Here is a 27,953-nt window from a genome sequence, read left to right as displayed (position 1 = left end):
TCTCAAGTACCAGATTCTGTGGAGTGAATCTCACAGCTCTGTTCCCCACAGCAGCGCTACTGAAAGGCTGTGAACATCACTGACTGTTCAGGATTGGTTTGGTACCACAAGATGAATGTAGGAGCACTGTGTTAATCAACATGGTATCAAAAATATTTGACATACACGACTGTAGTAACAATAAAGGACGTGGAAATTATGCAGAGGGCTGAATCTCTACAGCATTTCCACAGAAACTCTCCTGCCAGCTACAAGAGGAAATCTCATGATTTATACTGGTGTGCATAAAGGATTTCTGGTCCAGTATGGCCAAACCAATCTGTGTTTCTGAGAAAATTTGCTGTGCAATGAAGGCACCCACCTTATTCACAGTGGCATCACCTTGGCATCTCCATCTTCACAGGAAATCAGAGAAATCTACTGAATTCATAGGACTGTATCAAAGAAAATGTATCATCATCAATAAAATGGGAACTTCCAATCAAATGCCATTAAAGCATCCAGTATATTTAATCTTCATTTCCCTTGTATCGATCCAGTTAATCCATGTGCTAGTTCACTAGTTTCTAATTCATCAAATATTTATTTTAGTCTGCTTACAAATTGTCCAGAAAAACAAATACAGCACTATTTTTAAGTATGTCTGTTTGTCCCCCTTACTGAAAATGGAATGTGATTATTTCCCCCCATGTAATGGACGTGGCACAATTTTTAATCAGTTTTGTAACAAGTGAAGTATTTGAAGTTTTCTAGCCCCTTGTTCAAAATACACTCTGAAAATGCATATTATATTATTCACAATCAATAAATATACAATCGTCTTGGAAAATCACACATAGAAAACATTACACACAGGTGATTAAACACATGCTAAAAATATACTAACAATTCTCCTTAAATCCCAATATTTTTAAATGTCAAAATGTGTTACCATACTCAGACACAGAATCACTTTGGTGTGTAGGCAGATCATGCTTAAATTGGATTTCCACAGCACAGACAAATGTTACAGATATATTAGTTGAGGACAATATTGATTATAGCTCTGGCATTCTTCTGCAGAAACATAAACAACACTCCTCACTCTAAAAGAGTACGACAAATTGAGTTGTCAACCACATAGCTCAGAAGCAATCACTGTTGGGGCAAAAGTTGCTGGCGTAACTCAGTGTTACCACCAAATGTTGCTTAATATAACCTTATGTATTGTGAAGAGAAAAGCCAGAACTTCCCTTATCCAGAATCAGCTGGTACAACCTACCTCCTATCTCCCGAAAAGTGTGTCTTAGTACCTGCTCAAGTACAGCCAACATGGTGCCAAAACCTGACCATCAGCCAGGTCCTTTTCATATGAGCTTATTTTCAGGAGATTCTTGTTTGTCATTAATTAACTTGCTTTAATTCAAAATACTAGGATTTCTGAAATATTCGAGAAAAGCCTGTCTGGGTGATTCTAGCTCAAACTGCAGTAGTAATCTGTGTCAGTCCTAGGTCGTTGGACTCTTCTCTCTCTTGAGGACAGTAGGATGACATTTCCACGACTAGTCATACAGGTTTGTTTGTCCCATCAGCTTCCCCCATATAAGCTGGATCTTGCACAGTGTTTCTGACTCTGCTGGTGCTCTGCCTGTCCATCCTCATCTTAATGGGGAAGCAGAAGTCCTTGAAACATCTCTTGAAGTTTTCATCCAAAAAAGCGTAAAGGATTGGATTGAGGCTGCTGTTGGTGTAACCCAAAGCAATACAGAAGTAATAGCTGGATATAGCAGCAGTGCTGTGGGACACATCCCCCAATGCTTCAACCAGCACAAAAATGTGAATAGGAGTCCAACAAATAATAAAAACTGCCACAACCACAAGAACCAACCTGGTGATGCGGCGCAGGTTTCGATCTTTTTCTCGAGACCCTGAGAGAAGCCGTACACTTTTAAGACGGAGGATCATCAGAGTATAGCAAACGATTATAATGAGAACTGGAATGACAAATGCAAAGACAAAGACACAGATTTTCATGAAGATGTCCCACCACACATAATCTCTGTCTGGAAATTGCAAGGAGCATTCAGTGCTAGCAGTATCTAGGAATGAAAGAAGCAAGAAGAAAATTGCTTTATTATTAGATATCTAAACAATGTAATTATCATAGCATAAGCTAGGAAAAATGATTATCATGTAATGTGATACTAATAAATGGAGTTATCATTAAATCACTCCAAGGAAATCTTTCAATTACCATTGAAACTGGCTTTATGCAGCTGTCTCTAGAAAATACTTAGAGAGATAGGGGCTTTTTAAAATGCATAATGTTGTATAAAATTTGTTTCCCATGGGACGATCTAAAAATGCAGAGCACAAAAATAAAAATTTGTAAAGATGTTTCCATTTGAATCTCACTGAAATTTAAAGCCAGAATGAGTACCATATTCAGTGGAGTAGAAATCTCGTAATTATTATCAAACTACGTATGTTTTTGTCTGTGGGTGGAGACAGATTTTTGGTATCATGAATGGTGGGAGCCAAATGAGGTTTCAGTCGTAGGAATATTTTGCCAATACATGATAACTGTGTAATAATCTTTTCCCACATGCCCTCTTCAGTACAAATGGAATACACATAAGTGCTTGCATTCAGAAAAACTTCTTTCCTGGCAGCAGCTTCTTTTCAGTTAAATAGAAGCAAATAAAATATGTGTGTGAGTGGAGTCAAATGGAAGCTGCTTTTTTTGCAGATCATGTCATTGAAGATTCAGCCTGCACAGAGATGGCAGGATCTGGGCCACTGACACCAGCCCACTCCCTTTCTGATTGCCCATGCCAGGATTCAGAGTCACGGGCTGTCACTTGATTTTATCTCCCAGAAATATTCCATCTGACAGGAGGCTGCTAAGGAATGAAATACTTGAGGTTTCAATTGCTGACCTCATTGGAGCCTTCTAGCACATAAACCATGTGGAAAACCAAGAAACAAGATAAATGGTAGGGCAAGAGAAGGGGCAAATTTACAACTACTATCAGCAGTTAAACTCTACTAAATACCAGACAAGGTAATACAGGGATTTTTCACTCTGAATTGTAGCTTAGATTTTACCCTCTTAAGCATTGCACTATTCTTTGGACTTTTTTTCATTTTTCCATCAAGTTTCTTGTGCCTCTACAAATTGTTATGTATTGGCTTTTATTGAATCAGATCTAAGGGTGGAATGATTCAATATACTCTTGCACATCACTTTTTCATATCTGTCTCCAGCAGAACTAGTCAGAAAATTTCCATCAAGCAATATTTCCCTGCCATTGAAATGCTTCACAAATCAAGATGATATTGTAGAGAATTTGTTTTGAAAAACAACTGGGGGGGAAGTTATCATTATGGTGTCATATAGACATTTCCGTAGTTAGATATCGCAAAGCTGTTACTAGGTGATATTGAATACCAAAACATTCAAATAAAAAAGTTGAAATTAAAGCTAAATATTTTGAGGTTTTGTTTTAAATAACAACTAATGGATGATTCTGAAAGCTGAAGAGTGAAAAGACATATCTTTCAAGCCTAATGGAGGATGCTAGGCTGACAGCACAAGTAGGACTTAACAGGATCTTGACAGTCAATTTTTCTAAATCCTTTGTGATCTAGGTTTTCATAAGTATAGTGTCTTTTACGTAATTTTATTCTAGAAATGTCAACAATCAACTTCAAAGAAGTTCTCACATTGATTATTACTTTTATTTGTAATAGATCATGGCCTAGCAGCTATAATATCTAGACTAGTAAAGCTGCATCCAGATGTGCAGTTCTGGATAAAAATGAGGTGTGATCAGAGATTACTGTTCCAGACCACAACCAGCTACTCACTGAAACCCCCTCCCAAGGGAAACTGCCTCTTCAGATCTACTGACATACTTTCATATGTTTATCAAAATAATGAAGTCATACTTGCTACTTTTTAATATAATTTATAGTTGTAATGGTATTTTACAATGCCAGGTTATTGAATACAAATATAATGATTGTCTTACATCTCATTACAGTTTACTTTCTATAGAAAATCTTATTCTAAATTCATCAGTATTCATGCGTTTCACGTGACATATATAATCCTATGAATTGTAAGGAACCCATTTACTTTTTCCTAGTTTACAACTGCTAAACAATCAAAAAAGATCCTTGTTATAATGTACAGTATTATCATAATTTTCAGGAACTTTGGAAGAGAATAAAATCAAATTTATATTTTATTCTTGTTGCCCGAAAAGATGCAGAACTAAGTGTTGCAAACTGAATACTTAAGATTTCATGCTGATGACCTTTTCCACTCTGAAAGCCAAATATTCCAAATACATTGATATGTTTAAGGAAAAATACTGCATTCTAGATGGTATTTTAGTGTAAATATATGTTAAAATGTGTTTGATAAGATACCATTTAAGATTAATCTTAATCTTGACATAGGAAACATTTTTCTGTTAGGTACATTATTCATTATGCCACTTTCAGGCATCCATACTCCTCTGTACTCAATGTACTCAAACAGCCTCCATAATATTATTGGGTCTACTAAGAATACCTCTGATTTTTTTTTTCAAGTGAACAATTATTTGGCAAGAAAGGTTCCATTAAGGCCAGAGAGGGAATATTTACACAGATGTAAAATCTGTTCTGCAGGAAAAATATATCCAGAAGGATACCACTGGGAGCAATCCTGTACTGTGAGAACAAAAGCTACTAACTGAGCATGGGGTGTGAACTTTAAATATAATCACTTTTCATTTTATTTCAGTTGTTGTTTAAATCTGAATCCAAGAGAGGCCCTGTAGCATATAAACAACAACTATTTTGACCAACATAACATAAAGCGTCAGTCCTGAGCTCCAGCTCTCACACAAAGGGAGGATCCTTGCTTTTCCCCTTCGTCATTTATCAGCGCAATTCATGAACACACCAGACAAGATAATTGGCAGTGAATGCTCAAGAGACACCTTAGATCAGACAAGCAGGGCTGACAAGGATTTGCCAATAATTTCCAACCTTGTTTGGCCCAGCTGAGCTGTGTATTACTAGTCTCTGTTTCAGGGGGAAAAAAAAAAGAGCTGCCTGCCATGTGGTGTAGAAAAGGCATTTAATCATTGCTGGCCTCAAAGCAGCCCCTTGATCTAAATGTGATCTTACAGTGAATGACAGGAGTATTCTGCTAGTTAAGCACGCTCCACAAAACACCTGACCGAGCCAATGTCCCATGGCCTTCAAGACCTACACAGTGAGATAACTATACCTCCAAAATGAAGATGCCTGGAAGTGAATGTTTCCTGAGCTAGACATTGTTTTATAGAGCCTGTCAAAACTTTTCTGGGGAGAAGAGTTACAGCACTGCAGACCAAGACACTTGAACCCCCAAAGGGCTAAAAGAAGAGTTCCCAGATGACTCTCCTGTCACCTACCCACCAGAATACCAACAGCAAGAACAAAATCTACACATCTTCAGCCAAATCAATCAGCCCTTGAGCAGCCATTACTGAAAAGGGGTTTTTTTTGCATCGATCCATGCCAAACAGTTTAACACACAGCATTTATTGTCTCTGCCAGATAAAACAGTGTCCTTATGTAAAGTTTACCATTTCTCTTGGGAGGAATGGAGTCTTTCTAATAGAAAACATTGTTAATTCAGGAACTTATTAATCATTCTTCAAAAGATTATTTACATCTCAAAGACGACTACCACCAAATAAATATGCATGCCTTGTATTTTATTGAGCCATCCGTAACAGATGGCCTGAACACAACAACATCATTAGAGGCCTCAGGCCTTTTGAAGACACTGAGGTGCTCCTGCACCACTTGTGGGTATGAAGTATATGTGTGTGAGAATGCTTTTCCCTTTTCCTTTTCAAGGAGGATTTCAAAATAAGATTAACTCCGTAGCAGGGCAGTTTTGGTAATGAATCACCAGTTAAAGGGGCTAAATCCACAGCCCTTCATGGATTATAAATTTCAAGCAGAGCTCACAGGTGGTCTGCGTACAGATATCTCTGACCTCATGTTCTTGTAGTTGTTTCCCTACCATCGTCTGCATTCCCAGTTCCTCTGCTGATCCTGACTCTCAGCCTTTCCAAGTCTCCATGTACATCCCCATCCCTTTTATACAAGAAATTGAGATACTGTCATTTTCATCGAATTTATCTTCATTTTCTCTCTCCAGCTACTGACTTTTTTCCTTTCTTCACCACTCCTTCAAGTTCTGTGAAATGGCTGCTGATTATAAGCTCCCACGTCTTAATACTAACTATAGTTTTAATAGTAATACTAGTGGCAATAAACCTAGCTTCTGCTTTTGGAACTTCAGCAGAACTACTCTCACAAAATGCGTACAAAAAACCACCTTAAGCCCACATTTCAAGTTTCTTCCTAAACTGATCTTTGATCTGTCCCCTGAGATCAAATTCCTGATTATTTTCCCCTGGTAGCTGCTACTAGCTTTTGATAGCCTTATTCTAGCACGGACAATGCTTCAAAGTGCATTTTTTTCTTTTAGTTGGCAAAGGCATCTGCACTTAAATGATTTATCTACTGTAACGTTCCACAATATATTTCAAAATGTCAGAAATTTAGACATACTTTTTGAATCAAGGAATGTAGATGAACACGCTGAGCATGCACAGATTATTGAAAAAGGAATCAGTTGGGTTTAGTCAGCATTCCAAGCTACATTTTACGTCATTTGAGAAACAAATAGACTTAATTTTGAATGCTCACACTCACCTTCCCTGACTTTGGTACCTCCAAGAACTATTGCAGATATACCAACAGATGAGGACAATAGCCAGATACAGATGTTGATTATCTTTGCCTTGAGAGGCGTACGGAAGTCCAGAGCCTTCACAGGGTGACACACAGCAATGTATCGATCAACACTCATCATGGTCAGCGTGAATATGCTGGTAAACATGTTATAATAGTCAATTGAAATAACTATTTTACACAGCACATCACCAAAGGGCCAAGAGTTCATCAGGTACTCAGTGCTTTGGAAAGGCATAGTTGTGGTAACTAGCGCATCTGCCATAGCCAGATTGAAAATGTAGATGTTGGTTGCTGTCTTCATCTTTGTGTACCTGAAGAACAAAAAAAATAAGGTTTTATTGTTTCAAAATATGATTATACACGTTCAGATATGTAACAGCTTATCAGTCAGGCTTTGCCGTAGTTGGGGGGTTTTGTGTAATTTTTAATTTATGACAGAGGTGCTCACAAATGCAAGACTTTTGGGATAATAGCAAACACATTTGACTCAGTCTCTAAGCACCTGCATTAGCAGCTAGAACTATTCACCACAGGCAAAACCAGGTATAAGAATACGTTTAATTTAATTAGGCAAATGCTGGCTTCAGTTCTATCTTCTCAAATCCTTCAACAAGAAAATATCATTATTACATTTGCAAGTGATCAAAAGTTTTTGTGTTTCCTTTTCTTGTAGCTAAATAGTGATTGTGATCTTTCTGGATTTGTTTTATGGAAGGAATAGTTATCCCATTCTGTGGTAAGAGTCCATGTTAACTGTTACACCTGCCAGGCTAGATTGCCTCTTATATGAAAGTTTCTCTTCCTTGAATTCACTGCAATGATTTGTATAAGATAAATTTTAGTCATTTCCCTTCTTTGCTCCTTCATTTCCAATTTCTCCTCCTTTCTTATCCTCAGCTTTTCCCAGTCCTCTCTTTTACGACTGCCAATGTAAAAGATGACTATTGTTTAAGTAGGATACCACAGTGGGTAAAAAAAATTACCATAGCATTTTGACTGCAACCTTTAATTTCACCAAAATGAAGCACTTGTTTTATCCAGCTGGTGAGAACCTCAGCCTACACAGAAGAATAGGATCTGGGTTTTTTGAGACATCACCCTGCTTTGTTCTGCCCTCATGACAGTCTGACTCTGGGGCGCAGCCTGGTCCCAGGATGTGGAGGACTGCTTCCCGCTCTGCCACGGACACAACAGATGAAGGAAAGCCTGTTAACATAGGGATATACCTAACTCGCTTTTCTGAAATGCTTCCTCCCCTTAGTTACTTCTGTTCATTGCTGTTAATTTATTTCAAGATTCAATTACAGCTTTTCCTTCTCAAAACTGTTTCACGTGCATATTTTCAGTGTGTGTCCAAACTAAAAAGTACACATGCAACACACACAGAAACATGTCTACCTAGATTTTGACATGTAGCATTAACAGTTTATAGTGGACATATAAGATTTGATCAGTCCAGCTAATGAACATGTAGGGCAATGTGTCTATTTGCCTTTAAAACTTTGATCCATAAAATAAAAAATAATTTGAAAGTGTTGACTAAATCCCCAATGACTAAATTAGCCATTAATTAAAATATGGTCAGAAACATCATTTTAGGACCAACACGGAATGTTAAAAGTAGCATCGGTTTTTCTAAAATACTCTAATTATGACTTACTGAGAAAATGAAACCAAACACTGGTTCAAAGCATAGAAAAGAGAACTGCAAGGGAAAAGAAAGTAAACCCTTCTCACCCAGATACCATACCCAGGCTCACATCTTGAACAAAGCTATAGCCAGTGGAACATTAGAAATTTTGGGGCCAAGACATCCAAAAGGAAGCAGTGACAAAAGCTCTACACTGATGGCATGACCCCTGCGGCCTAGGGTCCCTCTGCCCCAGTTGGAGCTTCTCTGAGATCAAAGGCAGAGCAAGGAGGCACTTGCTCTGCCCCCTCCCAGATCAGTCTCCTCACAGGCCCTCCAGCAGAGGAGGCAGTCTGTCCTGCAGGGCACATTATAGCCCATAAGGCACTGTTCAAACACAAATATGAGAGTATATAGCTAGGACAAACAAATATAGGCACTTTAACGGACTAGGAACTTTCCTCCTCATAAAAAAAAAAAAAAAAAAAAGCAGTTCCAAGTGCATCTCGGCTGTAAGGCTGAGTAAAAACTCACTAAACACTCAGACTGCAAATCTCTGCTAAAATGGACTAATTTCCATTAAATGTCTGAAAAGGAGTAGTAGAAAGGTGATTTTACTTCTATGGACATCACTGATGATATCTGGAATTGTTGTCTTGTTCATATTGCAAAAAAAGACTATGACAAGTCAGAAAGGATGCATAAAAAGTGCCACAAAAATAAGTGAAAGGACTGGAAAAAAAATCTTACTTTGAGTAACTTAAAGAGCTCAGCTCATTTAGTTTATCAAAAAGAACACTGAGAGGTGACTTGATTACAGTGTCTGAAGACCTCCACAGGGAGAAAATAGCAGGTACTGAAGAGCTCTTTCAGACTGCAAAGAAAAGCGTAACAAGGACAAATACGTAAAAGTCAAAGCCAGACAAACAGCTTAGAAACAACGACAGATTTTTCCTAACAGCTAAGGTGATTATTATTGGGAACAAATTACACAAGAAAGGAGTAATTTTTCCATCTTTTGATGCCTCCAAATCAATGTCTGCTGTTTTGCAAAGGGTGTCCTTCAGTCAAATACAAGTTACTAGACTCAATACAGGAATATTTAAATGAAATGCAATGGCCTGTGATAAGCAGAGGTGAAGTAATTAATAGTTCTTCTGAATCATTACTTCTGTAGATCTTTATAAACTTCCCTAAGGGTTTGGATAAGGAAAGTTTGCTTTCACATACAGAAGAATTAGTTTGACCTCTTTTCCTTAAAGAAAATTAGACAAGTAGTGAAAAATAACTGGGAGGGTTTTATTAGCCTTGAGAAATCAAATATCTGAAAGATTTTATATATGGCCTTTCCTGTCCCTTGTAACCTTAATTAAATTCTTTTTTGTGTATGAAACTGTGATCATATATATCATATTTTCCCAGTTCCCGTTTTCCTTCTCCCCCTTGCCTTCCAGTAGCAGAATAGGAAAGACCCTCTGTAAAATAGAACTAGTTTTTTAGGTAACTTCAAAATTCAAATATTTGAAGCTGCAACATAAAGCATGTTCACTTTACATGTACTGCCTATGTACATGTAAAGCAAGCAATTTTTAACTTTTGGCCTGTACAAAACATGCACAGATAAGAAAATTATTTTTCCTCACTGCTATTGATCCAACAGGAAGGATGTCTTCTCATTCACAGATAGTAATAAATGTATAGTCATCCCAGCATCAGCATTTAGACAACTTCCAGTGTAACTAAATCAAAGCTGTATATGGAGGCGAAAATATAATAGGGAAAAGAAAAAATCCACAGTGTGCCATTCCTGCCATAAAGGTCTGTGAAAGCTTTAGCTCATCTCAGGGGCACATATGCACATAACAATCCCAGGCTTTGACAACCTTACCTGGTGTGCAACTAGTGCTTCCCCACATCTCACCAGCCTGGCGGTCCCATGAGTAGCTGGTCTTGTCCAAATGCACCCCAGTTCCCAGACCACAGATGCCTCCTTGCACCACTCACTCTGAGCCAGAATAGGCACCTGACTCCTGTTCTGCCAGAGTTTGAACAAGAAGGCGGGAGACGAATAAATACTGCTCCAATAAATACTTTATTACATTTAGGCAGTCAGTTCTCCCAGGCACTGCAGAAGGATCATGTACCTAGCTCAGGGAAGAAGGGTGCACTGGTTAACCTCAGCAAAATTCCAAAAACCAAACATGTTTTCTGATGGAACCTTAAAAGTCATGATCTCATACTAGTAATGTAAAGAGCTTGATTACTTTCACCTGAAAGCATTGGCCTCCATGTAAATGCAATGTTGGCCTTTGAAGTTGTCAGGCAATATAGATTAAATCATACATTCATTTAGAAGTTCATAAAATTCAGAAATGCCTTTAAGAATCTGGACTCAATCATCCAAACTCCTTTCAATGGCTTTAATTAAACACCTAAACATTATTAAATGCCTACATGCCTCTGAAGATATGTGCTTGAAGGCTTAATCAAAAGTCCAGTTAAAGTAGTGGAGTGACTGCTGTTGCTGTCAGACACTTTGAAGTGGACCCTGATAGAATTTTGACTCAAACACGGGATGAGGGATTTAACTGCTTTTCTACAACTCATTCTATTGCACAGAAATATAGGAGGCAATGTTTTATGTGGTTCGGGGTTTTCCCACCATACCCTCCATTCACCTAAATCTGAACTTGAACTTGAAGTGATCATGTCAGCAAATCTCATCTTCCTTTGCAAAATTAAAAGTACCAATCAAATACCTGAATGTCATGTAAGGAAAAAATGCTGCTATCTGCTTTAATTAGTCTAGCAGAACAGATAGGGGAAACCTGGACATAACTACAGTATGGAATGCACAGTGGTGATTTTCTTAGTGTCTTTTAGATATAACTTTCAAACAGCATTAAAATATTTATAAACCATTGCCATATAAAGTGTTCATGGGAAATTCAGTGTCTAGAAAATGGTTTGTTAAATACTAAGATTTTATAACAAGATGACAGCTTTTCTAATGCTACATAGGAATGGAAGGTCCTTCTCTTAAATCAGGTGCTAGAATCTAATTTCAAAAGGCAGAAAAACCTCTCATGACTTAAGCTATTTGGTGGATCTTGAGACTATTTGTCAAGCTATAAGCAGGCCTCAAGCCTCTATAGACCTTAAATAACTAGAAGATATATGGAAACCCTGCACAAAAACAGTGAAAAATAAAATCTTGGTTTGGATGTGTTTTCTTGATGGATATATGACAAGAGTTTTTAAGGAGCAAGATTTAAATGATGTCTACTTACATGTCAAAGGTAAAATTTGCAAAACTACCATGATCTGGGCTAAGTCCACTTTCCAAAAGTTCTTTGAGACTGACTTTAGGAAATCAGAAACTGACTGATCGACCTTAGAAAATTCCCCGTTTCTCAGTTGACTCATCATTACTGTATTTTTCCTTCTGGAGTAGAATTTACTTTGCACATATTTTTTTTTTAGAAAGTAAATAGGGAGAAATCACACCTCCAGACTAAGCTTATCAATGAAATTGTGGTAACAGAAAAAGGAAGCATGCTATTAAGAAGTTGGTATGCTTTCAGAAAAAAATCAAAATGCACTACTAAATCTGCCAGTAGAGTCCCTTAAAGCTATTATCTCAAGCAGAGGAGAGAAGTGTGATTCTAAAGTACACTGTAACGTTAGTAAAGCTAATAAAAGCTGAGAAGGAGGCTCTGGTCAAATTTTTTTCAGGTAACTGTAATAGGCTGAAATGTTCCCTGCAGTATGAAATGAGGGGTGGGGAGGGGAGCAAGACTAAAAAATATACTGCAACATACTCCAGTAGCAGAACGAAAGTACAAAAGCATGAAATACAATGAGGTAAAACAAACGCATATTTTTGGCAGACACCTGAGTCAGTGAATGAAAATGAAAGCTTAAGCACATCTAAAAACAGACTGCAAAAACACCTATCGGTAAGATGCAGGCTCTGTTCCACAAGGTTCCTCTGAATGAAGTATAGGGAGATCAAGCAGCTGAAAAGCTTAGTCAGGAAAGCTCTAAATCTCAAGGATATAGTCAGGCACACTCAGTATCACACTACATCAGAACAGGGTAAAAAAAAAAAAAATATAAAAACTAACCCAGAAGGATCGTTCTAAACACAAAACACGTACCATGTCCAAAGGATGGCTCAGCTATCTTTTGGATCTTCATAAGCCAATATAAAAGGTTTATGCCAATATGAAACTAAGTCTGAGGTCATTTAAAGAATGTAAAAATCAATATGCTGGAGTTTCCATGTTCATATTGGGTTATATGTTATTACCACATTTTGAATGACAGCCAGAATTTAGCAGGGCATAGGACCTCAGAAAGCACTTTATTTAAAGACAAACATTGTTTCTGCAGATATTTAAAGGCTGCCTGTCTTTAACATCAAAATAGTTAGGAGGCTACAAAAAATTGTACATGCTGCCTAAAGAATAATATCCTAAAGTGGAATTCTCTTCATTAATAAGCACTTGTAGGTACCTATTTTTAACCAGCTTAAAGAAGAAAAGCATGATCTTGTCTTTTATTCTCCCCTTGGGAAGCATAATCTGCTTGAATGTCAGAAGGTATCATTAAAATCCTTACAATTTACCACTACCATTACTCCTCTGAACTAGCCATAAACTGAGCGTGCTCAAGATCTTGCAGATTTAGATTAGATGTTGAAGCTTTCCTTCTTGAGCTAAACAACCAGCTTATGAATTATACAAGAGGAGTTCAAGACTACATATATCCTGGTCAAAATGAAGAAAAATTCACACAGCTTTGCAAAAATGAACTTTTTTTCCTCCTTTTATGATAAGGACTTTTAATATTTTTATGTGAGCTTAAAAGCCTCTTTTTGAAGAAATATGCTTAACGTTAGAAATAACAATAGTGTGAAATTTGTGCTTCTAATATTTTGCTTGGGGAGCTCAGAGAAATGTCAAGGTGCTGTGATTTACTGTGGCTAAAACTGAAATAGTGAGAATGAAGAATTTTATCCAAAACCAGTATGTCTATTATTATTATTATTAGGGAGCCTAGACAATTAGCTTAGACTATGTACCTGATTTTTTGACCTCTGTTGGTAAGTAAGATGAATCTAGACCTTGTCAAGCAGCTGACTCTGTCTCTTGAGAAACTATGCTGCTGCAGATGTTTTCCAGTGACCAGTCATGCTACAGGGACTCCCCAGGGTGTTACACAGCCCACCCTAATACTTCTTACTTGCCACAGGTACATTGCCCTGGTGAGTGCTGAGTCTCTGTCTCTGGTAATATCCACCTTTCCCATTATTCTTCTCTCTTGGAAGGATTTTTTTTTTTTAATGAAGAACATGAGCTCCCTTAGCAGAGCAAAATTCTTCCTATGTGTTTGTGGGAGAGGTATGTGAGTAGGTCAGAGATTGCCTGGCAAAGAGAACAAATCTCTTTGCTCAAGGAGACAGGGATAGCAGCCCCAGCAGAAGGTTTTTCAGGGTCTTACTTTCCTTCTTATTTTCTGGAGAGGCTCTGATCTCCATAGGTAACTATGTATGCAGAAGTTGGTTGGAAGCAGCCAAGTACTATTGAACATTTGCTTCCCCTAGAGGTTTCTGAAGGAGAGAAATGAGAAAAGAATTCATAAGTCTCTCATGCAGGGGTCTGGGGTGTGGGTATCACTCTTGTTCTCATAACAGGGCACCTGGTCTCAATTTGCCACAGGGATGAATAACAACTGCCACTGCTGGGTGTGTTTTATAGGACAACTACACACTTGGATGTGTGGAGACCTGAATCTCTGGTCAGCACTCCTGAAATAAAGTTGAATGGGAGACAAGGGACCTCATTCTATAACAAGTATAGGATTATGTGGTAAGGCAACAAATGCATATATCAGTTGTGAGCAAGTTCTTGTAAAAGTCATCAGTCCCTCATAGGAGGCAGCTGGGAGCCTTTCTCTGGACTCTCCACATTCATCTGTTTTACTCACCTGCCTCAGAGAAGCACAGAGCAACTAAGCACATGCTTTCCCAAAGGAGATGATACAAGTGAAATGCAGAAAACTTTAAGACACAGCCAATTGAACAGCATAGCTGATAGCTTCCTTGGCAAAAATATTCTTCTCCTGCACACTTCAACAAGACAGTCATTCTGAAAGGCATGTGTAAAAGTCCTGATGCTGTCTGTTAGCCAGCAGTGTGGCAAAGAAAAAATTTCTGGGTGTGAACTGAATAGCTTCTCCAAACTAATCCTGCCATGCAGATTCCCATCTGTCGCTACTCAAGGAGACCTTTCCCAGTTGTCCTACAGTAGCCACAGTGGCCAGGCTGCCTACAATGCGGATTTAGCTACATAGTCAGTCAGCAAATATAAAATCCTTTGTCTTCCAGGTGCATGATAGCTAACATTGGGAACCCTAGCTATTCACTCATAATGCACTGACTTTTGGAGCAGAGACGAGCAGCCAGGCAGAGCGCTATGTGTTGCACAGGTGGATTGGTGTGAGGAGCTGAGAAAACAGAAACATTCTGCACGTATTCTTGCCAGGTATTAGTGGAAACTCATGCACTGAAGTAAATCATGTTAGGCTTTCATACTCATGCAGAGAAGACAGAGGTTTCATTGTAAATAATGTCTCAAAACTGAAAACAGCAAACTGCCTAGAATAAATTTTCACTGCCCTAGGGATTAGAAGGTGAATCTAATGAGATCTGAACCCTCTGGCTTCAGGAGAAACAAATATTTCAAATATGATACACAGGCTAGCATGCAGACTTCCCAATAGGACCATGGAAATGCTATGCACCTTTACATATTCTTTATTTATATTATTTTTACATTTTGCAGAATGCCGGCATGGTGGGACACTCCTCTTTCCATGTCCTCGTTCCATCTGTACACAGCCCTTCCCCAGAGCTAATTCAATTTGTGCGCACATCTGTGCACAAAATGACATTCATACTGCTGTTTCCTCATGCCTCTCAAACTCCACAAAAGAGACTAAAAATAAACAAATCACAAAGTCTTCCTTAAGAAGAACAGCACAGGGTTCCCACTTTGCAAGAATTACCTGATTCTTACAGATGGGAGGACAAAAACAGAGGCATGAAATAAACTTCCTAGCAGTAGATTTTATCAAAGTTTTTTTCTGGATGCTTTTCCTTTAGAAAGCAATATGTAACTGATATGAAAACTCTCCCTGGGGACTCATCTGTTTCAGAGGATTTCACTTAAGGGAAAAACTAATCACAGTTTGTCTAGGTACTTTCACTTCCCCAGTGAGAGTAGGCAAGCCGGGAAGATTATCCTCCCTTGCTCTTAGCACATCCCAGGGCATCCAAAGTCACCAAGTTAAGACCTGCCACAACACCCTTTCAGCAAATTCAAAATTATCTGTTGGGAAAAACCAAACGAAAGGTCCCCACTGTTCCTTTACTCTGCCCCCACACCAGAGGGGCTTAGCCAGCCAGTCTGTCCCTCCACCCCCCCAACCACCAAAACACCATCTCAATGCCATGCTTCCTCCCCATGCTTCAGCCAGGAGCATGAGCTTCCCCACCACTCTCCTGGCTGAGAACAGGCAAGCTGTCTTAAGCTTTCTGCCTTTCCAGGAGCCAAACTGGAAAGTTCTTATAAGTTTTCACTTTCTGCCAGTTGAAAAGGGCTCCCTGTAATTTGTCTTGCTTCCAGACATTGATTCCAGTTACGCCTTTCTCTGAAATAAATGACTAGCTGGCTGCTAGCCCAGCAGAAGTGTCTGGATGGATACCAAATTACTTTTCAGAAGCCAAACTGATTACTCATTATAAGCTATAGCCTCTCTCTAATACTATCTCTAGTATATATTCCGTTCCTCTGCTCTCTCTGCTTTTTCAATGTCTTCTTATCATAGCATCATACTGGGAACTCGAGTTTCTTGTCAGCTCATAAACCCCGGGTCTCACTTAGTCATTGTCTAGCAGGGTATTAAAAGTATTAGAAACATTCAAATTTTGTTTAAATGAGCTGTGTTTGTCAAACTACCAATACTGGTTTTTAAACCTGTCCTTTTCCATGTTTCCTGTTACCCTGGTCTTTGTACCATCTGTAAAAGCTGTTGATAATGATCAGACTTCAGAGTTGTGATGAAAATTATGCCAAGTTTGGCCAAACCCTGCAGAACTTACCAAGAATACCTCCATTCAGTGAGGTAAGGCCAGATGCTTTTTGAGGTCCTGTGATTAATTACTATCAATCCATTTGATACCTCTATATTGATAATAGTAAGGCATAAAAGGTTTGATCATGTTAAAAAAGACAAGAAGCCATAAACTTCACAAAGTATAGTACAGCTTGGCCTTTACTTTTAGTAGCCAAACCCTTGATTTCATAAAACAATTAAATCAGACAAACTGCAAGTAATAGGTAACAGGTGATTCAGTTAGGTTGACTCTTTTGGAGCGTTATTTTTCATTTCAGAACAATATTCTTTCCAAATATAATTTAACAAAATTAGAACAGTATTTTAAAGCAAATTAACAAGTAAGATTTTGATGTTATCAAAATCTACTATTAATTTAAACCAATATATTGAATTAATTTCATTTTTTATACTTTTTTTTTTATTTTTCATTCTTGTTTGGAATGAATGAGGAAGAATATTTAAAAACAATCTGGAAAGGAGTCGATTTTATATGACATTTCTTAATAGACTCTTCCTGTTACATAAGATGTCACTAGGTTTGATGAATATAAGAACAAAAGTGTATTACTAGTTATACTTTTTCTTCAACATTACACTAAGCAGAGAAATACAAGCTTTCTCTTTTCCCTTAGGAATGAATCTACATATCTGTGACACAGCCTCTTGTTAAAACTGTTTTTGAATGTAGAAAATTATCCAGTTCACTGGAAGCTTGAAATATAATTTTAAAAGAAATAAAGGGTTGGCTGTTTAGGATCCTGATGATAGCAGCTGCTCTCAATAAATGACTTCAGCACAATGAGGGTACAGCACATATATCGAAAAAGTGAGTCTGGAGTGGGTAAGAGGTAGCATCTCTCAGACTTTTTATGAGAGTATGTTTATGGCTTTGATAAGGGCAATCCATAGTTAAAATTGTAACTTTAGTCAGGAGATTTTTTTTCCATTCCAGCTGCCACAAGAAAGCACCATTTTCTTTAAAGCCAGCACTAAATTTTAGAGAAATAAAGTCAGGAGGGAGGAGGAGAAGTGGAAAAAGACTTTTTGCTTCCAAGGACAAGTAATTTTATTTATCAACCTCAGCCAACTATTTCACCTCCAGAAGTAGCTTTGAAGACCTCAGAGGTAAAGCTAATCTCAGAAGAAAAGTTTTGGGGTTGAGATAGTTTCTGATCATGCCAAGACACACATAGCTATATATCTTTACTCTGGTGAGGTCAGATAATTTCACCTTCTTTCTACAAACCCATTTCATGCCTCCTCTCCTCCTTCATAAGGAAGGACTGTGCTTCCCACACCATATCTGCATTTCCCACCAGTACAAGAGGCAATGTGGTGCCCTCTTTCCCTCTTACTCTCTCCCAAGGAAAAACAGCAGCCACAGGAGAGTGTTACATGCCATGTGTCATGGCTTGGTATAAGCAAGGCACTGTCAGCCCACTTGGCCAGCTGCTGGCCTGACAGCAGATCCCTTGGGGCTGGGACATGTGCCTCACAGCTGATCCAAATATGGGTAGCGTTCCTGCAAACCACCCACACCATGAGACCCAACAGCAATGGGCATGCAAAGAGTGCAGGTTGCACTGCATACTCAATACAGATATCTTTCTGCACATTAAAAATAACCATTTTCAATTTGCCCAAGGAGTCTGGGGTGCTTACAATCATCCTGGCCTTGGTCTGTTAGGACTTTTGGTGACTGGGCTTTGGCTTTTAAATCTATCAGTTTCTGTGTGTTTAAAGAGAGTGAATACCAGTATCTCCATTTTACACATGAGAAAACCAAGTCACAGGGCCTTGAAATTACCTTCTCAGGACAGGACAAAGTGTTGAAGCCTGGTAACAAAACCACAAGAAGAATCCAGGTCTCCTAAGACATAGTTTAACAGGCCATGCTGCCACCACTGTGCTAAAGTATCATTCCCACTCTTTCTTCAACACAAATCTCTATTTATGGGAGCTGTACCACACTCAGCAACTTTTCTTTCAGGAGCTTGTACGTGTTGTCAAAGTGCCATTGTCCTGTTATTTTTCCCTCTGAGGGAACTCTGAGAGGGTTTTCTCTCTCAATGGTAACACACCCCACCACACCTGACGGAGATTTCAGACACCCAGTGCTCTCCACGCAGGCTGCTGAGGTGCTGACTCTCTAGTCTCCATAAGCTTCTTCAGCAGCCCTTGTGCAGAAGCATCAAAACTTCCCCAAGGGGGTATTAAAGCAAGGAACAGGCCAAGGCCTGCCTACGCCACAGTTTATGGCTGAATTCTGTTCTGAGGCATCTCAGGACTATTTGGAGTCTCCTGAATCTGCCACAGCATTGACACATCAACAGGTTCACTGAAAGTCTCAGAACATAAGGGATCGTGTTTGTGTCACCAAAAGGTGACTCAGCATCAGCCCTGAAGTGGTCAGCAGTTGGACTAGATGATCATTGTAGGTACCTTCCAGCTGTAAAATATCAGATGTTGTTTAAAAGAGCAAAGGGAGGAGGAGACATGCCTGCCTTGCCTGCTGGTCCAGAGAGTCTTAGGAGGAGAAGAGCAGATCTGGAATTCAGAGAGATGAGAAATGGCAGTGAGGGGCCTCACACAAACCTTGTGCTCTGCTGGAAGGTAAAGAAGAGCCACAGTCTGTCTCCATCCTCCTTTACAGTTGTGGCAGCTGGAGGAGACACAATGTGGGATGGCTAAGGGACATAATTCCCCGTTCCCTTGCCACATTCTTTCACAAACTTCCCACAGGCCTTGACTTTCCACACAAAAGGATGTCACTGCAGGCTACATTTTTCAATGGGTCATGAAAACCCATCTTGAGATGCAATTAAGCAGAGTGGATGTGAGGGAAAGAGAGGGACATGAGAGGTTAGGACAAAAATGAAGAAAATACACCTCTTGCACAAGTATTTGGAATATTTCAAGATCATAAGAAATATTTGAAACTGTAGGTTTGTGTATACATGCACTTCAGCTAATGATTCTAGACGTGTTTAAAGCATTTACCACAGATAAAACTTAGGATGGGGGATACAGAAAACAAAATAAAAGAAGAAAAAACCCAACAGGTGTTTTGTCATACTTACTTACTTTTTTGATGTTGTAATCAGAGATGGATCAAGAGGAAACTGAAGTAAAAGCTAATGTAGGAACTGGTAGGAGAGCAAGCCATATCTAGCTAGACCCTCACAAAAATAATCTTAGGATGGTAATGGAGAGAAAAAAAAAAGAAATACCTATGTATTTTTATAATCCATACATGCTAACTTTCAGGGCTCTAGCTAAGTTTGAATTTATTTCCACTGCCCATGCCAGTTAATCAGCTATCAATGTCAGTGACTGATGGCTTAGAAAATCTCTGCCTTTGCAACTCTGTGTGTATCAAGTATGGAGTCTCTCTTCTTGCAAGAGAAATACAAAAAGGAATTAAATCTCTACTCTGAATGAAGAGTGAAAGGGCATACAGGGTATAAAAATTACAGCATCACAAAGCTGGAGGAAACCAGTTTCCCCACATTGATCACAAGCATCTTAATTTATTGCACTGCCTATTAAAGGAGATTTTATTTCCATTATTCAAGAGTACTCACCTAGTTAGAACTCATCCTTCTTGATGTACCTCATCAACAACTTCACTGCTTCTAGTTAACTCCCCCTTATATCAAGTCTGACAGTTATTTCACCATCCTGCAATTGCTTGACCCTTATCATGCATGCTTTACTTACAAGATCCCTTCCAAAAGCTCCATTTTTCTTTCTGTGTACAAACAGATTTCATCTGAGCAATGAATATTCCACAATTTTTCTTCAGAATTTTTTGCAGGATTCAAATGGACTGTGAAGCAAGAGTCCAAAAAGTTGCATGATTTAAGTCCCCTTGGTTGCTCGTTATCATCCTGCTGATCTGCACTGTCCAAACATTTTACTAAATTGCAAATGCAGAGGACAAAAAAAGAAGTCATAGTGCAAGCTAATACATACACCAGTACACAAGTATAAGTGCAAGTGTAAGTATTGGTGCATTTCACTAAGTGGTTTAATATGTAAAACTAACAAACACAGATACACAGCTCTCTCCTGTCTCCTGAAAAAACAATAGGAAAAGTGTTTCATCATCTGCTTTGCTTTCTTCAATCCAACACCAAAAACCAGAGTTAAACACAATTAGACAGAGAAAAAACATCCCTTGCTTTACATTAAGCATTTCCACATATCTTTATCGTCTCCTTTTTCCCCCACCTTCTTAAATGGGCCACTAGGTGACAAGGCAGCAATGCATCCACACAACTAGGCACAGAAGCCATCTCTTGGGGACACCTCACAGGGGAAAAATGCTGCCATGCAGAAGTTTCTTTCCTCCACTGGAGTTCTCCCCTGTATATGAGCAGCCTCTCATCCCTAGAGGGCACCTGAAGAACGTGGCTCCAGGGCACAGAGAGCTTTTCTCGCAGGCTGCAGGATTTATCACTTTTAAACAGCTTCTCCCTTGTGTCTCTAAACTGCATGTCCGGGCAAACCACCGGGACTGAAAAGGTTTGGGTCATTTCAGTTACTTTATTCCAGCTCCTCATGTAAGCACTCCCAGAGAACTTCCATAAACCAGCCCACTCCCTCCACTGTCAAATTTAGGGATGGCCATTTGCACCTCTTCCAACAGGTACCCCAAAGCCCCTTACCTTATGATGACAAACATGACCAGAGAGTTTCCCACCAAGCCGACAACGAAGACCACCGAGTAGACAGCAGTGATGATGATGGGGATGGCGGGGGAGATGCTGGTGTGGTTGTGCTGGGTATCCCCGAAGGCCCCAGTGGCATTGCTGTCATAGTCTGCCCAGCCCAGGAGCCAGCTGCTGCTCGTGCTGGGGGGACGACAGGGCCCCGGGGAGCAGGTGGAGTCTGGCTCCTCACGGAAAATCTGTACGGGGGCATCCATAGGGGCACAGCCCCCAGGGGCAGGAGGGAGACTGGGAGGAGGGTGCAAACAGCAGGAGGCAAGTACACTGGAAAGAGGGAAGAGAGGGAAGGAAACAGAAGTGCTATCACCGCTGCTGGACTTTAAGACCTCCCAAATTTTTATATGTTAAGTGGAGCTCTGCTGTGATGGGAACTGTAATTCACCAAGCAGAGATTTAAGCAAACCACACTCATATTAAATAATTGCAAGTTTTACATCTCACTATGTAAGGGGTAAGTGTTGCTCTTCCAGACGCACAAGGAAAGTTTTCCTTCACTTTCAGAGAATGCACAGAGAAACAAATCAGATGGGAAACAGCTGAGATCCACCCCCATACTTTAACTCTGTCTCTCCCATCCTCCATATTTTAAATCAAACAGTATCCTAATGACAGGTGCTCCTTACTGCCTAAGCTCTACTCTAAAGGGGGGAGAGAGAGAGAAACCTACCATGTCTCTGCACATCTGCTTTGACATCCTGCTCTGAGTTATTTTTTTCCAAATCCCATACCTGCTTTCAAAGAAGATAAAGATTAATGACAGAAAATACCTCTTTCAGTCCGGGAAAAAGAGCGGAGTCCTCAAACAGATGTTCTTTGCAGGAAAAGAAAGAAAGAAAAAAAAAAAAAAAGCAGCAGCTTGGCTCATGGAAGTACCACCGACCTTTAGGACTTTTGAACCTGAGGCACCTGCACCTTCGGAGAGGCGTGCTGGCAATGGAGCCGATTCCCAGGCATGAGCTGTGATGTGGTAGTAGCAGTTGCTGCTGTTCCAGCTCCCACCACTTCGCCTTTTCCCTCTCAGGCTCCCTCTGCCTCCCTCTCACTCTGCCAAGGCTCCGGCAGCACTCTGCACTGATGCACACGTTCTCCTCTGTCTCTGTCCCTGCAGCTCAGAAGCTCACATGACTTCTGTCTAAACAATGAGAGGCAGACAAATTAACAGAAAAGCAAAAAATTAGTTCTGCAATGAATGAATGCTTATTTTTAATACACTTTTCCGAGTTTACTTTCCTCATTCCCCCTGCACTCCCAGGCCTCAAGCAATGATCCTCTCTGCCTTATTGAATCCCACATGCTTTTACAGAATAGTAGATGTTGAATAAAACAGGAATTTTTAGTTTAGATGCCTTGCCTGGTCCATCAGCTCTTTCATGCCTCAGCTTCACAGTTATGCATCCAAAACAGTTCTTGCTGGGTGGCTGTGCCCCTGTTCCTTTACACCTGCAACTTGGAGGGAAGTCACAAGCTGGCTACCAAAGCAGAGAAAGGCACCCCTATTACTATCCTTAGTTTATTCAAGCTGGCCCATTTGAATTCCTGGCTTCTCACATGGTGTGAGAAGCAAGAATTCCCTGTAATACTGCTGGAGCTCAGCTCTCCTCAGGCTCCAGCTGCAATCACGAGTTGGTGAGATGGTGTGTGCAGAAATCACAGCCCTCAGAGCTTATCCCTAATATACTCCAGCAAGCAGGGGCTGAGAGCACTCCAAGCTGCGTTCAGAATATCCCATAATTTGCACACAGACCTTGAAATCCCCACCAGGAGTCCCTTGTCCCTCTAAATGGCAAACTGTGAGAGGTGAGGCAAGACCCTGACTTGCTCCCACTCCCTTGAAAGAGGTAGGGAGCAGCCAGGCTGGCTGCATCTGAAAGCGTGCAGCAGGAAAGCAGGTCTCTGTAGGGAATAGCAGACTGTCTTCCCTCTCTGAGCACTTGGTGAATCTTAGATGGCTAGGAAAGGGGCTGTGGGTTTCCTTCATCCTTTTCTAATGTTGAAACTTTACTTTGCACTCCTCTTGCTGAGTGCCTGTGATCAGGCTGCAGTTTCTGTTTCTAAAACAACTTTTTTTTTCTAAACCTACAATTAAGAGGAGAAATTATGTCAGCCGTAGGGTTAAAAGTCATGTAAGAGGTTTAAAATGTACAGAATCCCACCTCTTAGAGGCTCTGCAGACATGGAGATGCCTTTGACTGCAGTCACTCCTTGCTCCAGAACAATAGCATCTGCTCACTATCATCTGTATAGAGCTGTCTAAAAGTTTCATCCTTAATGAATATGGATAAAAATGCAAAATTTAGCAAACACATGACAAAAACACCCCTCAGCCAAATACATTTTAAGGGTGGCACACAGACGTAGCAAAATAATAATTTTTTGGAAGATAAAGTGAGATCTTAACATGAAATGTACCCCAAACTTGTTTTTTTCCTCTGAAATCCATGGGATCTTCCAGATGTACTTAAGGGAATTACTACTGCTGTATCACAGAATCACAGAATGAAGGGACCTCTGGAGATCATCTTGTCCAACCCCCCTGCTTGAGCAGGGACACCCAGGGCAGGGGGCACAGGAACACGTCCAGGTGGGCTTTGAGTGTCTCCAGGGAAGGAGACTCCACAACCTCCCTGGGCAGCCTGTGCCACTGCTCTGTCACCCTCACAGGAAAGAAGTTTTCTTCTCATATTGAGGTGGAACTTCCTGTGTTCCAACCTGTGCCCATTGACCCTTGTCCTGTCGTTGGGCACCACTGAAAAGAGCTTAGTCCCATCATCCTGACACCCAGCCTTTAGATATTTATAGGTATTTATGAAATCCCCCCTCAGTCATCTCCTCTCCAGGCTGAACAAACCCAGGTCTCTCAGCCTTTTCTCATAAGGGAGATGCTCCAGTCCTCTGATCATCTTGGTAGCTCTCTGCTGGACTTGCTCAAGCAGTTCCCTGTCCTTCTTCAACTGTGGGGCCCAAAACTGGCCACAGTACTCCAAATGTGGCCTCACTAGGGCAGAGTAGAGGGGGAGGATAACCTCCCTTGACCTGCTGGCCACACTCCTTTTAATGCACCCCAGGATACCGTTGTCCTTCTTGGCCACAAGGGCACAGTGCTGGCTCATGGTCAACTTGTCCACCAGCACTGCCAGGTCCTTCTCAACAGAGCCACTTTCCAGTAGTTCAGCCCCCAGCCTGTACTGGTGCATGGGGTTGTTCCTCCCCAGGTGCAGGACCTTGCACTTGCTCTTGTTGAATTTCATGAGGTTCCCCTGGGCCCAGCTCTCCAGCCTGTCCAGGTCTCACTGGATGGCAGCACAGCCTTGTGGTGTATCAGCCACTCCTCCCAGCTTGGTATCATCAGCAAACTTGCTGAGGTTACACTCTGTCCCAATATCCATACTGTTTAATATATTAAGCAGTACCAGACCCAGCACAGACCCCCAGGGGAACACTACCAGTTAGAGGCCTTCATCCAGACTCTGTCCATATCTTCTCATACATAGTTTTACTTGGCAATTTTCAGCTTCTTGTTCACATCTTTCCCGGACGTTTCTACATTCTGGAACTAAAATATACAGGAAAGCTTTACGATAGCAATATTTTGACATCCATTGATAATTTATCTCTTATAAGCAATTATTTTGCTTGTATAAGTACCTTAAATATGGGCATATACAGCCACAAAATATTCAGTTAAATGGGTCCTAAAGGTTAGGCTGAAGTGAAGGAGAAAGAAACAACAGTTTGTCACACTGCAATTGCTGCAGGTGGACCAGAAACTCCTATATGGGGAAGAAAAGTCTATCATCGCTCTGCCTAAATCTAAAGCACAGATAATGTAAAAAATCAGTAAGATTAATAGCAGACTCAAAGCTTTTTCAAGCACCAGTGGTTGGACAGTAAGCTACTTTTTCTCTAGTTAAATTCTGTGCTGAAACTCTCCAGTGATCTCACAGTTAGCACAAAAAAGAAGAGCTCATGGCTACGGTCACTGACCCTTAATGGAGTGTGCATTTCAACTACATGGGACTGGAATGAGGTGGAGTTGGACCACAACACTGCAAATTCTAGGGTGAGCCAGAGGCAACATTTAAGTTGCCTCGTGCTTTCTGTCTGTGGGTGCTCCACATTGGAGGCTCAGCTCTTGCTCTTGGTAGCTGCAGGCCTTTGCAATTCAGTAGAAAGAAAACACATGGGCTAGAGAAATGCCTTTTCTTCTGAAAGTCAAGTCAAATTCATATAAACTGTTAAAAATAATCGTTTCCTTTCTTGTGCTTGCTTCCTTGAGCAAAACTTTAATATCTGGATTATCAGCAGTAACTGGTCTTACCGCAGGTACTGGAACCACCTGCATGATATCAACAGAAAAAACAAGGGCAGAGGAAGGTAATTCATAGTGCTTCATCACCATCTTTCTCTTCTTCAACATGTAACTGCTCGGTACCTCTGTGCCCTTCCCAATAGTCCTGCAGAAAAGGACAGGAATCTTCTGAAGTCATGAGGGAAGAGAAAGAAAGGGTTTGCCAGTGACCTAACCTGATCTGTCAACACACCGATGCCAGATGTCCCTGTTCCCTCTGAGGGATTGCATTAGAAAAAAGGCCCTGTTCTTTCAAGGGAAAGGAAGGAAAGATTTAGGGAAGACAGATGGCACAAAAGCACAGTCTCACCACTCAGCTACAACTTTCCTCCAGCGCTGTGGTTTCAAACCTATGGCTAACATGCCCCTGGATTTTTTCACTACACCGCTGTAGTCAGTGTTCACCTCACTGGAATTTGGGAGACACAACAGAAATCACCTGCACTTTTTTTCATTAGAATGCAAACCCATATACCAAATTCTGTAGTTAGGGAACATGGTTTAAGCTGTGAATAGCAGCCTTCAAAAGTAAAGAAATACCACACTCAGCTGTCCAACACCTAGGCACTACAAAACATGTGCATTTACACACCAGTTTTTTTCCCCAGCGTCTCTGTCTCATTCACAGATCAGCTACACAGTATTGCAACATTTAAGTGAAAGGACAACCCTAAATTGGGAATTTTGTATCTGTAAATTGTTTTCATTTGCAACCCTAGTGAATTTCTTTGAATGAATAAGGAACACGGGGGGAGGGAGACATGTGATATTTAACAATAGCAGCTGGGAAGGGCTTCAGCGTTGCCTTTTTTATTACCAAAAACTAAAGTAAAGAGCTTCCCCCAGCAGCACATTGCTTCAAAACCTTAACAATGTGCCAGGACATTAATTCAACCCTGACTCAGAGGTAAGAATGAACTGCACTGAATCACTGGCACGACTCTGTGAAGCACCCGCTCACCCTGCTGCAGCAGAGACCCAGCTCCATCACTCCAGCACATGCAGATTTTGCGTGAAAACTGCTTAGTTGCTGCCATTGTTTCCCAGAAGACCGTGACACTTTCTACATTTAAGTTAAATGTGCAGGATAGGGCAGATCTTGGAGTTCAGCCATGAATTGTAACACTGGATACTTTGATATGGGATCATTTGCAAAGTCACTTTTTATTCTAGAGGCTGGGAGGGAGGCCAGATAAGTTAAGCGGAGCAGGCTATCAGGATGATTTTTTTAGTTCATAATTGTTTTTACTACCTGATTGACCAAAGGCTACAATAATAGTGAACCTGAGTAAAGGGAGGAGATGCTGGAAATGCTTTCTGGTGGCTCCAGTTGCCAGGGAAACAAAGTTCTCCTGTCTCTCTGCATCCAGAAATGTTAGCTCTCTGTGTGAACACAGATCTCAGGAAATGGTGTATTTTATCCTCTTTGAAGACCAGCAAGGAAGAGGAAGGGGAAAAACAGAGGCAGGAAAGTATATGTAATACTGCTTCCTCAACAGTTTTTGTGCACATATTTTGGTCATAGCAGACTGTAAATATACAACATAAGACTTGTGCTTTGTTGTTTACTTGTAGATGGCAGAAGTTTGTATCATATTTTAAAAGAAGTTACTGGAACAGATCTCCATTGTTACCTTCAGAAACCAGCCCAATGACACCCTGATCATCAGGACAGCCTCTGTGGCCTGTCTCAAGACATGTCCATCTTCCACAGGAAGTTCTTGGGAGGGTAGGGCAAGACCAGCCACCCTCAAACTGCCAACTGCAGGGAGGCACTGGGTGGGTGTTGAAAGGTTTCTCACCCTAGGACTTGAAAAAGGAAGGGTGTCGTACAGACAGGAGCTAACCGGCAGCGAGGAGGCCAGTGGCTGGGATTAAGGAATTCAGCAGGCCATAACAGGAGGCCATCTGCTCTGCTCTGCTGTCGCCCTGCCTCCCCCCTGCAGCACTACCACCACAGCTGGCTGTAGCCCACAGGCCAGCACCTCTGAGCCGGGGCAGAGTTGTCATTGCAGGTCACCACTGTGCCATCTTGACTCCGTTTCATTTCGTCAAGGTCCCCAGATGAAAGTTTTATATCTTCCCACTTTTCTGGAGCAGGCTGCAGCTGTGGCTCCTAGAGGAGATGCAAGGATGCTGAGAGCAGCTGAACATGGGCTGAACAACTTTTAGTGCCTCTCTTTAAAAGATAAAATTGTAGTCTTCCTCAGATATCTGTAGAAGAGATACAGATACCTGGTTTACAGACCAGATCATCTGATACAGT

At 40.6% G+C, this 27,953-nt stretch overlaps 1 protein-coding gene across 1 annotated transcript; it reads right to left on the bottom strand.

Moving 5' to 3' along the window:
* Positions 1–598: 598 nt before the first annotated feature.
* OPRK1 (opioid receptor kappa 1) lies at positions 599–21,636 on the bottom strand. The gene is made up of 3 exons (XM_009508169.2): positions 21,277–21,636; positions 6,751–7,103; positions 599–2,078 (listed from the first exon to the last, which is right to left on the bottom strand). The coding sequence occupies exons 1-3, from the start codon at positions 21,534–21,536 to the stop codon at positions 1,546–1,548; spliced, it is 1,146 nt and encodes a 381-aa protein (XP_009506464.1). The 5' UTR covers positions 21,537–21,636; the 3' UTR covers positions 599–1,545.
* Positions 21,637–27,953: the final 6,317 nt, after the last annotated feature.

This window comes from Phalacrocorax carbo, chromosome 2, assembly GCF_963921805.1.
Source record: "Phalacrocorax carbo chromosome 2, bPhaCar2.1, whole genome shotgun sequence".
NCBI lineage: Eukaryota > Metazoa > Chordata > Aves > Suliformes > Phalacrocoracidae > Phalacrocorax > Phalacrocorax carbo.
This window is presented reverse-complemented; position numbering and strand designations above follow the sequence as displayed.

Coding starts and splice junctions, on each gene's coding strand:
- OPRK1 (XM_009508169.2), bottom strand. CDS start 21,536: ATGGATGCCCCCGTACAGATTTTCCGTGAGGAGCCAGACTCCACCTGC. Junction 7,104..21,276: donor GTCATGTTTGTCATCATAAG/GTAAGGGGCTTT, acceptor TTTGTTCTTCAG/GTACACAAAGATGAAGACAG. Junction 2,079..6,750: donor AGGTACCAAAGTCAGGGAAG/GTGAGTGTGAGC, acceptor TTTCATTCCTAG/ATACTGCTAGCACTGAATGC.